Consider the following 13,724-nt stretch of genomic DNA (forward strand, 5'->3'; position numbering starts at 1 on the left):
GGGGCCGGAGAGTGTGTCTGATGCATGGGATACAGGCGCTGGATTACTTCCTCCTCAAAATAATAGGGGGAAGGGGGGGGATGCCAAGTCACACCACAAGGCTGCTGAGTCTGTAAAGGTTTAACAGCACGGCGGGTTGCCAGATTGGGTATTTTTCCTTCATCACTAGACAAGGCCTTAGTTTAATGGCATGGCAGGTTGCCAGATTGGGAACTTATCCTTCATCACGAGACAAGGCATTGGTTTAGTAGCCTACGTAGTCCCAGATCTGTTTGTGCATGACGATGTTTGGGATGATAATGACCATAGGAGCAATACAGCACAAGCAGATCCAGACCAGGCTATTGGTTTAATATATGTGCAACACATGGAGATGTTTAGGCCATCGGTCCCCTTTGCCAGAATGGAATCTGGAGTGAGAATATATGGGTGACATGTAAAAAAGAAAAAAGTATGCAGTTGATGAGAGTTAAAGGCAGCGGTGTTCATTCTCTCCAACTCAGCTGAGATCAATAACACTTCATGTCACCTCACAGGAGTTTGGAATCCAAACCAGACTGGCTAGAAGACCGCAACTCAACCGTGACCGAGCAGCCAAGGTCTGATCCTTTAAACAGAAAGGCTTCCCTATAAGGACTTTGATGAAAGGCCGATGTCGACCATCTCCTCTTCTTCCTCCTTGTAATTGTCAGGACATTGACTACTATGACACCTACGAGCAGCAGACCAGTCATTTAAGAGACTGTGCAATGCTGCCACCTGGTGAGTAAAAACAAATCCAACCAATATTGTCTCTACTTAATTTCAAGAATAGGGCCCTGACAGATAATGAAGCTGGAGAAGCGACGACTATAATAATGGAGATAGTCCAGGAGGATCTGACAGCTCTGAGGGGACAGAGGGGTCCTGTCTTTGGTACAGGTTCTTCTGAAGGAACTCCAGGATCCTCCTCCATTTGGACTCCCCTCCCCACAACATGATCACTGCAACAGCACATTACAGTTTTACAGGTAAAAATACTCATGAAAAACAATCCTTTTCAAAGACTTATGATGTAATGTGTCTAGGGATACTATCGACTGGGTCCTTGATCTAGCCTTAAACTAAGTCAGAGCAGATGAGAGATGCTCTGTAAAATCCCTCACCTTTACCCCTGGAGGTTCTGGAGCGGAAGTGAGGAGTGTAGAAAGGTTTGATCCGTTGACCAGCCCCAGGGTAAGACACAGGTTCCCTGCCCTCTCCAACATACTGTACTGCGCATCTGTGCATAGAGGTCAGAGGTCAGGTGATATCTGGGATAGGCCTTTTAGTGTGCCAACTTGTATGCATTATCAGGTAGTGGCAGGTAGCCTAGGGGTTAAAAGTGTGGGGCCATTAACTGAAAGGTTGCTGGTTTGAATCCCCGAACTGACTAACACTAATTGCTCATGTATGTTGCTCTGGACAAATGTCTACTAAATAACTTAAATATACAGTACTTACATCCTGGACAGATTCTGTAGTGGCACAGTTCTGGTCAGCTTCTCCAATGACCATCAGTAATGGACACTTTAACCTCCTGACCTATGGTGCCAAAAAATAGGTTCACACACATGTCAGTTCCTCACTGTACAAATACATACAGTATAGTGTGCATACAATGCAGTCTGAAAGATACCATCACCTCTACTTTAGGGCCACTCTCAGTGATGGGCTGGATCATGTCTCTCCAGATCAAATGGTTGTTCTCATCAAAGTGCATATTTCTAGAGATTTGAGCAAAATACAACTATAATTTCAGTGCATTCCAAATTAGGTAATTTCCCATTGCTTAAGAATAGGTTAAAACACACTCACATGTTGTACCTGTCAGCTATTGACACAAGCGACAATCTGAAAGGGAAAACATGGCTGCCACGTATACACACCATACATCTGGGCTGGAAGAGAGGGGAATTATCAACAAATATGTTGGGAAATAGGAGAGGGGTGTGTCTACAGAGCACCTGTAAAATAATTGTTTACAGTATTTGCGTTCACTAATTAACTGGTTATCAATCAAACAAGTCAATTTCAAAGAGGAAGGTGTGGAATAATCATGTTAATGACATCAGAGTAAACGGCCAGGGATGAGGAATCCCAGTGAGAAGCCAAACATAGCCTCTATCACTGGCCACCTGAGGATCGTCTCAGCATAGTGAAGGCTGTCTGAAGTAGGGGCGGCAGGTTCACAACAAACTCCAGAGCACACACACTTCAGGCCTCTTGCATCTTTTTCCACAATGAACTGTGAAAATACCTCAAAGTACTATGGATCCTATGGAAACCGTTGTATAGACGTCCGTGGGGTACTGCAGCACTACGGAGACGTAGCTTTAGGATGCTAACAGGTAGGAGCGATGCTCAAACAGACCCCCTCCTCCCCCAGATAGCTCCAGCTCAGCAGGGAATGGTCCAGGACCTTATAGAGGAAAACATATACAGTCAAATAGTTACACTTGCATCCAATATTTAACAGTCCGTCACACTTCAAGGTCAACATTCTGGTCTAATGATATACCGTAATGCGTTTTAGGATATTTAATTGCGTACAAAATATCTTGTTTAGTCACCTGCTGGTATAAAAAGGGTTCCCTGGATTCCGTTCTTGTAGATGTCTATCTTTTGGACTACGGGGCCATACACCAGCGCTCTACGACTGTACAGGCTACAGCAGCCTGCTCACTGAAGTCCTGGCTGATGTGGCCACTGTACACAGAGATCTGAACCAGCAGTGGAGTACGGATATCCTTCTTCCTCAACCTGACACGGAGAAAAGAAACAGTCAACTATGTAGGGAGAGCTAACTGAAAATAATTCAGAATTCATACTGGAGCAGAGGCATATCTTATGTAATTTGGTGTGTGTGTGTGGTGTGTGTGTGTGTACCTGGGTCATGTTTCACTGCCATACACAGGCCTCATGATCCACAGTAAGCCCATTGGACTCTAAGCACACATAAAAACCAACAAAATTGATGTCCTCGGCAAATTCACACACGGTACGTGACAATAACACAACTCAGTTGCTTTACTATAGCAATTTGTACAATTGATAAACGAGTCAAAATATTGTAATTTTTCATTTTGCATGAAGTATCACAAACATAGATAGTAACACCTCGCAAAGTAGGAACACAAGCCCAAAACCATACCTCTTCTTACCTTTGACCATCCCCGTTTCATCACTGGCATAATGGCCGAACGCCTCCCATTCTCAGAGCGCTGAAAGGAATGAAGGGTGATCTTTTTTGGGGGGAAAACGTTCTTCACCACAATCTGCAGTTTCTCATCAATGAGGGCTCTAGTGGGCTCTACCGGGAGCATGGGGCATGGACTCACCCGTGCCTTGATGTGTGACCACCAGGAGAGCTAGTCCAGTTCTATCACCATCCGGAAACAATAGCAACTGGACACAGAGAAGGAGAGGAGTTTTCCATGCAAAATGGCCGCCACCCTGAACCTGTCATCTGTAGGCAGTGGAAGAGGGAGAAACATTGTAGGCAACAGTATGTCAATGGAAAGTCTGTTCTAGCAGCGGTGGACTATGTCGCCAACAGGACACACATTAGGCACTCGTCTTTCTTTGTAGCCATTGAAGAGCTGGGGAATGTGTAGACCTGGGGGATGTGTAGAAAGCCTGAGGCCCCATGTCTCACATGTAGTCTGACATCCTCCCTGCAGGCTAGAGCAGCTAAAATCCTCTAATTCCAAAATGAAAACAGTTTGGGACTGAGGCAAATCCCTACCCACGTTTTTGCAAATGTGAATGAACATCCTCAAGTCATATCAATCATTTGCACATAATGATAACAAGGCCATATCAAAAGAGGACCATAGTGCTCTCCAAAAAGGATTGTTGGTGCGTAAAACCTGTGAATCCAGATAAGCCCCCAAAAATTGTAATGGGTCTGCAGTCTAAAAGATGCTGCATAAAGCTTACTTCATTATATATAAATAATGTTTTTACTGCATCAGGATAGCATACACATACTTTTCAGCTGAACCGTCTTCTTCAGTGTTTAGCTTGGTTCATAACATGGCCATAACCATGTTACAGTTCAAATATATATATATTGATCATTATTTTATTATAATATCAATTGCAGAGAAATAAGCTGAGCAAATTGATACCCCTGTCTTCAATGTTACAGTTCAATACAATATTTCTGCACCTCATGGGACTATTTTTTTCATGAAGCACCTTTTCGCAACAGGACTGTGCTGGGAAAAGATTATGTGATTGTGATAAACAGCTGAGAAGATTATGACAGAAGATTTGATAAAGACCTGTAATGAATCATGTCAGAGTGACTGATAAAATATTTGTTTGTTTACATCTGAAGTCTTGGAACAAGGCGGAATCCAATAGATAGAACATGAACAGGATATTGTTCACATCCCTCCTTTTCCCACATCCTCCTTTCAATATGATTAGATCATATCATCATTTGATCATAACCAAACACATTACATTATCAGAACAGTCATTTTGATTATACAATACAACTCAATAGAAAACATCCTTTAAATTTTCTGCCAAAAAGTGACTTGTGTTACAATATAAAATGATCAGTATATTACAGTATCTAAAAAAATGTGTCCACGTGTCCATAACACTAGTTGTGCTGAGGTGTTCTGGGTAGGGGCGTCAGATCTTCTTGAATGGCCCTGAACAGCTGCAGTAGGGCGTCTCCCCACAGCGCCTTCTGGTGTTGGGAGGTGGTATGAGCCAGAGTCTGGGCAGTGTACACCATAGTGAGCACTGTGCGCTCAAAGTCCTCCCTGCTTAGGGCACCTCTGCGCTGGGACAGGTGGGAGGTCAGACGTCTGATCTCGGATAGTCTCTTGGGCAGGACGTCCTCACAGATAACCTCCAGCTTTTGGACCCTCCTCAGAGATGCCAGCTCCTTGTCTGGGATCACGAAGGGCTTGTCCTCACCCTCGATCTGCAGGCCTGCCAGCAGGATCTAGAAGACAGACACAGTTGTATCAGATTCTTTACAGGTTCTGTCAGATCCACTTTTCATATGTCCATCTGTCATCTCAATACCTTCATGTTCTGAGATTGTTTGATTGATTTAATCAATTGACTGATTGAATCAACAGAGCAATTTCCCACACATAGTCAGGGTGAATCTCATCTCATGCGCCACCAATGGTATAACTGGAACACAAGTCAAGCTCTTACCAATAGGGGTCATACAATACATTACAAAATATGTTTGCTGCCTTATTCATCTATTGAATCGGACTAAACACTCAATAATTAAGACCTTAAAAAGAAGTTTCCGTTCCTTCCATGGATAGAGGGAAGGTTTACCTTGAGTAACCTGACTCCCATTGGCATGCATTCAAGTCAGGCTTCCCCCCAAAAATTGTCCAAGAAATAAAGTTTAAAAGAAATGTATCTTTCGTGTCAGTTTTTCAGAGGCGGAATACTTTGGCATTTGTCCTCCCTTGATTGAAAAAAAAGGATAAAATAATAGCCAATCAGTGTTGAGCTAAACTGTTAATGGTCCTGGCTCACCAAAACAAGTGTCAAGGGAAGCCAGTTTGGAATTGGCTTCACTCCTATCACATCACATCGAGACCCAAACTTCATTGACAAAAACAACTTGAATTGTTGCATTTTGTTGTATTGTTGTCCTTCGGTGGCTAGCTAGCTAGCTAAAATTGTCCCTTTCCTAAATTAGCCATCGATGGAGATAGGGATTTGGACTTGCGGTTTTACTTAATTCACCATACTGGCAAATTATTATAACTGTGATTCTGATCCAAGGATAAATTCATACATTGGCCTGAGAGGATGGAAGTTCAATATGTAGCTAGGTGTAGAAGGCTAATGTTAACTAGCTAATGTTTCCCATGAAAGGAAGTTAGTCTAGCGAGCAAGCATTTTAGCCAGGTAGTCTAGGACAACAAAAAATAAAAGCATGTACTGTATAACAGAGTCATAGACCGTTTCGTCAACATGAAAGAGAGGAGAACGGCATTGGCATTTTTCTACAAGTAGGGTGAGTGAACGTGTTTTTTCTACTTGTACACACACACCCACACACACACACAGAGAGAGAGAAATCAGAACCATGGACAGCCACATCATATTTAGCTCACGTTGATTGGACTAAATAGTTTTTGGTGTCTTTTAGTTGTCACTGTGTTAGACTAAGCAAAAGTGATTTGATTATGTTGAAATGTTGAAGATGAAATAGTGCTGGAATTGTGGAGGCTGCTGCTGTTTCTTTGGGACTCGAAGTAACTCTCCATGGTTCTAAATCAATTTTTATTTTATTTTACCTTTATTTAACTAGGCAAGTCAGTTAAGAACAAATTCTTATTTTCAATGACGGTCTAGGAACAGTGGGTTAACTGCCTGTTCAGGGGCAGAACGACCACTAGGCTACCCTGCCGCCCCAATAGCTGTTAAGTAGTCCAAAAATGTCAGAAATATTCATTTGCTTGACCATGCTGTAGTTCATGTAACTGTTGGTTACATTCAATATGCTTTGTGGACTTCACTGGACAGAGGTTGCTCTCTGGTTTTGTAATGATAAAACAAAGGCCTGGTTGAGTTTATTCTGCCAGCGTTTTCTTATTGTCTCGGCCGTAGGCCTATATATCATGGTGTCAAGACGTATGAACTAACAGGTTATAGAGCAAACAACGCAATTATCACAACACATAGGTTGTAATATGTTTTTAAAAATACTGGCTTGGTTTCCCCAGTGATTTTACCCACACACTGCTACTGATGACGACTGCTGACTGAGGCTTCAGCTTCCCTTTCCCAGATGGGTCAAAACTACGTTCCTGCTCCAACCATGACTCTCGTTGTCCAAGTTCAACTGTATGAAATTCAGAAAGTTTGAACCCATGAGCACTGTTTGCCTACAGCTTCTCTGTCTCTGCTCTTCCCACCTTCGACCTCCATGTCCCTGCTGCACGACGAGCGGTGGTACCCACAGGATTCACATCAAACAGGAAATGTTTCAGCTCTTCAATTAGTAGGAGAAGTGGAGTCAAACATTCAATACGTCTTTAACTTTCACTTCTCTCTCTGAATGGAACTCTGAAGAGAGGAGGAGATGAGGAGATGCACACACCTACACACATAGGCCCACTGCTGAAGACAAAAGCTCTCCATCTTTGCTTACTGCACACGTCCCTCTTGGTTTCCGTTGTTTGCTCAGCTATGTTCAGAGCTCTGTCATAACAAACTGTAGAAATGTAGCCTCTTCCCATACTGTATTGCCCAATTCCAAATCAGCCCTTAGACTCTATGCGCTCTCTGATCTCCATAAGGGTCTATGGGCCAATTTGATATTTGGCACTGACAAGGACTGATAGAAGAGTTTACTACAGCATGGAGAAAGGGGCCCCTACGGGACCTACAACTCACTTAGGTAACTAACAGTCTCTGAAAGTCAAGAATTCTTCCCAAAAGCACAAGAGATGAGCTATCAGGTATTTTTGACTTGTTATGCCTAAGATATTTTATTTAGAAGCAATGGCAAATATAAAAGCTTGAGTGGCATTGATTCTGATGCAACATCTTTTGCTGCTACCCCACAAGATTCACAAACCTTGAATAACCTATAACCTCTGTGTCCATGTTTTCCACTCAAACATCAGAGCGGTGGATGGTTGAGCAGTATATGTCCAGACATAATGTTTGCTTCTTGGGCTCCAACATACCAACTGTAGTATGTGTGAATGAATCTGGGTTGTGCCCACAGTGGATATGGTCTGGCTCAACAACAAGAAGAAGCAGGGACCTCTGGGATATGGAGTTTAATGTCAGAACATTATTTAGTAATAAAGTCAAAACTATCTGAGAGGAGGGTCTCTAGATGATCCATTGTGGGTCGGAGGGAAGAGCCAGACTGTTACAGACTGAGAGCATGCAATACAACTTTACATTTGTGGAAGATTTAACTTTATTTGACAACAATCTTCTTGTTTCCATGTAACATTCACAATGAGTTAAATCCCCTTTAAGCCCATTAATGTAATTTCAGCAGAGATGGCTGTTTTCGACTCACCTCAAACAGCAGGTTAACATCTTCCACAGAGTTCTGGAAGGTGGGGTTGACCAATGAGTGTGTGCCACGCTTCACTCTAAAGCCTGATGGGTAAAGGGCTGAAGAGAAAGGGGAGAGAAAGTGAGAAGAGGAGAGATAGCATTTTGAGTAGTTGAATGACTCATTAAACCAATGGCAACCAAAAGAAGTCCTGAAGTACAATAGATCCAGAATTTCCCGTTGAGCGGGTGAATATGGTTGCTGTTGTTGTGACCAGGAGGTCAGTCAAACTCAGCACACGTTGCAGTATTTACGCAGTGGCATACAGTATACAATATCGTAAAATACATTGACACAGTGGCTCTTGGTCATGTAAAATCCTACACTTACTACATACTGTAAACATGTCTACGTAGGTTAAACTATCGAGCCGCAGGTTTGTGGGAGACAGCTAGGGTGTAAACTGCAGCAGATGTCCCTATGTGAAACCGGGTGAAAACCTTTTAACCTCTGACACAGGTAATCACTGGTATGTCCCACGTTATAGATGCCCTCTCTTTTCAAAGAGCCAGGTGTGTCTATAGGGCATAGGCTATAGGGTAGGGCGGTCAGATTTCAAAGTGTCAGGGCATATGTGCCGCAGCAGGCCTGAGAGTTCAGGATCTGTGGTCTGCTCTTCATAAAAGCCCTCTCTCTCAGCCTTCAGAACCGCAGACTAAGGCAGCTCTGTCATTTATAAGGGGAGCTAACCAGGAGCAGAAGCAGAGAAACACCTGGACACAAGCTTACCAACTGGGTTCCAACCTTGGTCCCTTGCATACCACAAGACTGCTGAGCTAAAGGCAGCTGCTGAGCTAAATGCAGCTAAGGCAGGTATTCTGATCTCAGATGAGACCATTCACTGAACCACCTCCTTCACACCTATTCTTTGACCTGTACGGGAGATGTAGTAGTTATTATATCTACAAATGGCTCGCCTGTTTTCTCAAAAATGACCTAGGCCTGATTAACATTAAGTGAGATAATGAGACTTTGAACAGCTTCATTCAACAGTGTTTCCTCTGTATTACTCTGAGCTGCTTCTTAACAGTGAGGGGATGATTTGAGGCAGGAGTCACAGTAGTGACATGATAATACCCTTCACCAGTTTGAGAGGCAGCTACAGTACATAGGGACATTCTTGTGGTCAAGTATTTGACCTCAACAGAAAAATATGACACGTTGAGAAATGTTGTTAACATGACCTAGAGATGACCCAGCCCAACCCAAAGAAAGTCTGGTGCAACAGCATCTCTCCCTCAATACCTTATTTGCTTTCTTTTCCATTACAGCCCTGAATACCTGGCAGGGACTGTTTTGAAAGTACAAGGCCATGTGCTTTTGGGTTGAAGGGTCAGGTACAGACAGACAAGGTCCAAATAAGAAGCTTGATTGGAAGTCGGAGCATGTATGAAGTGGACACAAACAGACCATCGATCATGCAGTGCTTCAGTCTGTCTGAGGAATGCCTGGGCCCTGGACAGAGCAGAAAGGTCATGGTAGGAACACAGCATGACTAGGGGTAAATTACATTTTCCTCTCAACAGTTAAGAGTTCAACGCGGTTGTGACTGAGCTTTATAAAACATAACATGCAGGGCACTGTTTGTCCATACTTTACTCTCATTCTCTCATAGAATATCACTCTCTGGTAGGTGTTGTGTCTATCTGAGCTTGGATAGATTCCCTATGCCACTTTGTTTACATACTCATCTCAGATGTATATACTGTACTCGATACCATCTACTGTATCTTGCCTAAGCTGCTCTGTACCATCACTCATTCATATATCTTTATGTACATATTCTTTATCACCTTACACTGTGTATAAGACAGTACTTTTTTGGGGGGAATTGTTAGTTAGATTACTTGTTGGATTATTACTGCATTGTCGGAACTAGAAGCACAAGCATTTCGCTACACTCGCATTAACATCTGCTAACCATGTGTATGTGACAAATAACATTTGATTTGATTTGATACTACTGTAGAACGTGCTCTTGTTACTCATCTAAGCCAGATATCCAATCACTGTACAGTAATCTGCTGTTTGAGCCAAGAGAAATATAGGCTCACTGAGCTTAATGAGGGTCATAGTTTAAACATTGTCCCTCTCAATGGAAACTGATCAGGAATAAGCTCCTGGTCAACTGACACCCAGGACAATTCCACTCACTGTTCTCCGACTGTACTCCTTATGGAATCTGATCCAAGACCAGCTCTTGCTACTCCCAGTCCCCCTCCACTGAACTTCTAACTGTCCCGCCACTAAGGCCTCACGCTCTCGATGGGACAACACTTGCCCTATTCTCCCCATTCAGAAACAGGGTTAAAGAAGCAGCGTGGGAATGTATAAGCATACAGAACACACCCATAGGGACAACAACTTTTATTGGCACAGAGCCGGTGTGAACAGTGAGGTTATGAGGTCTATGAGGTTCATTTCCATGCTTCGTTTTCCATTCATCTTTGATGTTAAGGTGATGCTGTACCTCTGTGGAGATATTAGCTCCAAAATGGCTGCTCCAACCAGCCAGCAATTTGTGTGGCTTTCACCACTAGTTGCACAGGCGCCATACATACAGCAGCTGCGAGGAATGCCAGACACCGCCGTCATCATTTTCACCCAGATTTGGGCTGATATGTGCTACTGTGCATCCAAGTGTGATAATGACTCAGTATGCATTGGAAAGCCTAAGCCCAATGTTGACTTTTATCCAGTAGCACATCCTTTCCTGATGCCTTCCAGTGTGTATCTATAAGTGGAGGTGGGTGGAGCTGGAATTCCACACACAGAGATGATACGTTGAGTCCATTGTGTTGAGCCCGAGTCAGAAGTGAAGAACAGGAGGGAACCTTCTTTTCACCTCAGCAGAACAACAGCAACACAAATAAACATCTATGTTCAATGCCCATGTGATGTGTAACCTTGCCTGAGACCTGAAGACTTGTGTAATGCCTAGGCTTTAGCTCAGCGGGCTAACACAGTCGTCTGATACACAGTAGACTCGGTTTCCAAATCTAGCCAGTCACATTTGGAATAAGTGGTTGCTGGTTTAAAGTGGATGATCCACCTCTGCAAGTAGATCTCAGTTTTCAAAGCTCTGAGCTAGACGAAACCAATTATCGCTCGTGCTTCTCGGCCCACTGTAGCGCTAGACTAAATAATCAGTGTTTGCTAGACTAAATAATCAGTGTTTGCTAGACTAAATAATCAGTGTTTGCTAGACTAAATAATCAGTGTTTGCTAGACTAAATAATCAGTGTTTGCTAGACTAAATAATCAGTGTTTGCTAGGACACTGTCCCCTGTGTCCTCACAAACAAGCAGGGAACTTGTAATCTCCCTCTAAGCACATGCAATGAGCCAGGGGAAAACACGCCATTCATTACAATCAGTGCTAAATGGTCCTGGCTGGAATTGTGTCTTGATTTGAGAAAAGCAGCAAACACAGAGGTCACTGTCCCCCAGGTTTACAGTAATGGTTATTTGGATTAAAGTCAGAGCCAAAACCAAAGTCAGGAACATTTCCCATACTACAACTGATGAATGATGTTTTCTTAACCAGTTTACACATTTGCATTGGGATGTCTAAACTGATATTTTCCACAGAATAGACACACTCCGGAGTAAGCTAAGTATATGTCCTAATTAGAACTTTCCCAGTGGACTGAAGACCTGAGAGCTCCAAATATGGGACAAGATATGTCACAATATTGAAGGGATAACAATACATCAAGTCAGACATGCAGATGTTTTTCCAAGCTGCTGCAGTCAAAACAGCTGGAGAAGAATTGGGGAGCAGTCAGAGGGACACAGTGGGCCAGAGACAGTCACATGGGCTACACTTACAGTTTGTCCCCTATTCTAAATCACTGTCTGCATGTCCCCTCTATCAAATCATAAATATTCAGATGTGGTCTTTAGGGGCGATCTGACATTCAATAGCCATATAGTAGATAAGCTTAGTACTAGTATGACATGGATGTAATAATGTAATAATATATTCAGAATGGATACTGAGACACATGACTGATTGACAGACCAGTTTCCCCTCTGGGACTAATAAAGTTTGTATTATTTTATCTGATAATGTCAGGCTCGTATCCACACAGACACATCATGCATATGACTGGATCTCATCTGCCAGCAAAGACCTGAGCTAAGTCGCATTTCCTGAAGCAGGTTCAACATCATGTGACTGATTCAGTGATTGAAATCCACCCTCCTACATTCCTTAATTTGGAGGGATCTATTTTTGGCCGTCGACATTTCTAAGGAAGCAAACATTGATGTGTGTGGGAGGGAGGGAGGGAGGTAGGGAGGGAGGGAGGGAGGTAGGGAGGTAGGTAGGTAGGGAGGGAGGTAGGGAGGGAGGGAAAATGTATGAATGTGGATCCAAATGTTTGGACCCAATTACAAGAAGGCATGTGAAGTTGTTTTTCGCTGGGAACTTTGTTGAAAGATATTCAGAAAATATAATCTCTCTCCTTCTCGTCAACACAATCATATACATACAGGAGACTAACACCCACAGCCTTGCCAAAGCAAACAAAACATTTGTCTTTTCTTCAAAAAACATCAAATCTCATAAAAGTCTGCATACATTTGTTTTTGCCTACTTAACTCCACCTAAATAATCTGTTTGGCAGCTAAATGTTCAGTTATAATAACACACAACGGTACTTAATACAGAACCATATTGTATATGTTTTCCTTTGATTCCAAAATGCAGTTCATTACATCTTATTGCTCTTAGTTCTGAAAACGTCTACACAACAACCATTAACTTTCTATGAACGTGTCTGTGTTGACCCCTCAAACTGACCTGAAGTCAGCCTAAACTCTGTGAGGTGCTCAGGTGTCCTACCTTTCCTCCAGTGTTGAGCAGTAGCCAGGAACAGCTGGCAGTAGAACACAGTGATGAGTAGACCCCACCGATGCATCATGCTGACTCTCGGCCCAGCGCACACACACTGACACTGCCCTGTCGTCTGTCTGTCTCAATGGGATCTGAATGTGGATCAGTCACCAGCCAATCAAAGCAGCCAGCCAGGCCCCAGCTGGAGAGAGCTGTGTACAAACAACCCTCAGGAGAATGAGGTAAGAACGCTGACTGGAGCACTGCTAAACCACTTCACATGCAACTGCTTCATCCTTTCCTCTCCACCACTCTGTCTGTCTGTTTCTCTCTCTCCTCCCCTTCCCTATCTCTGCCTCCCCCCTCTCTCTCTGTCTGTGACTGAGTGCTGAGTTCCCTCTGGCCAGGCTGTCTGGGCTGTCATCTGGAAGTCATCAAGACCCAGGGAATGGCTGCTCTGTTAGTGGCTGGCCTGCCGCTCACCGTGCTACTGGCTGAGGCAGAGCTGACACCAGACTGGCTGTAGCTGGTCTACAACCTGTAAAACCTGTCTAGTATCATCATCATCATCATCATCGTGGTCACCGTCTTTTCCAATATGGTTTCCATCAGCATTAGCATAATGGTCATCATAGTCATATCGTAACCTCGTCCCCAGGCTTATTGCTACCTCACACAGAGACAACGATCGTGGCTGAGACTATCCCTACTGTGAGGAATACCACGTCTCCATCATCATCTTCATCTTCATTATCATCATACTCTGTCTTAGAATCCACCTGCA

The 13,724-nt window shown here is 43.4% G+C and overlaps 1 protein-coding gene across 3 annotated transcripts; it reads right to left on the reverse strand.

Moving 5' to 3' along the window:
• Nucleotides 1-480: 480 nt before the first annotated feature.
• On the reverse strand, nt 481-13,289 carry LOC112238751 (protein FAM180A-like). Of its 3 annotated transcripts, none has more exons than XM_024407289.2 (10): nt 12,950-13,289; nt 8,063-8,160; nt 3,360-4,987; nt 3,183-3,242; nt 2,908-2,966; nt 2,592-2,781; nt 2,279-2,440; nt 1,483-1,563; nt 1,146-1,261; nt 481-983 (listed from the first exon to the last, which is right to left on the reverse strand). In XM_024407289.2, the coding sequence occupies exons 1-3, from the start codon at nt 13,026-13,028 to the stop codon at nt 4,637-4,639; spliced, it is 528 nt and encodes a 175-aa protein (XP_024263057.1). In that variant the 5' UTR covers nt 13,029-13,289; the 3' UTR covers nt 481-983; nt 1,146-1,261; nt 1,483-1,563; nt 2,279-2,440; nt 2,592-2,781; nt 2,908-2,966; nt 3,183-3,242; nt 3,360-4,636. The 3 variants fall into 3 exon arrangements, with proteins under 3 accessions (XP_024263057.1, XP_024263056.1, XP_042156341.1); XM_024407288.2 differs by having other exon boundaries at nt 3,173-3,242; XM_042300407.1 differs by having other exon boundaries at nt 3,183-4,987.
• Nucleotides 13,290-13,724: the final 435 nt, after the last annotated feature.

This window comes from Oncorhynchus tshawytscha, linkage group LG17, assembly GCF_018296145.1.
Source record: "Oncorhynchus tshawytscha isolate Ot180627B linkage group LG17, Otsh_v2.0, whole genome shotgun sequence".
Lineage (NCBI taxonomy): Eukaryota > Metazoa > Chordata > Actinopteri > Salmoniformes > Salmonidae > Oncorhynchus > Oncorhynchus tshawytscha.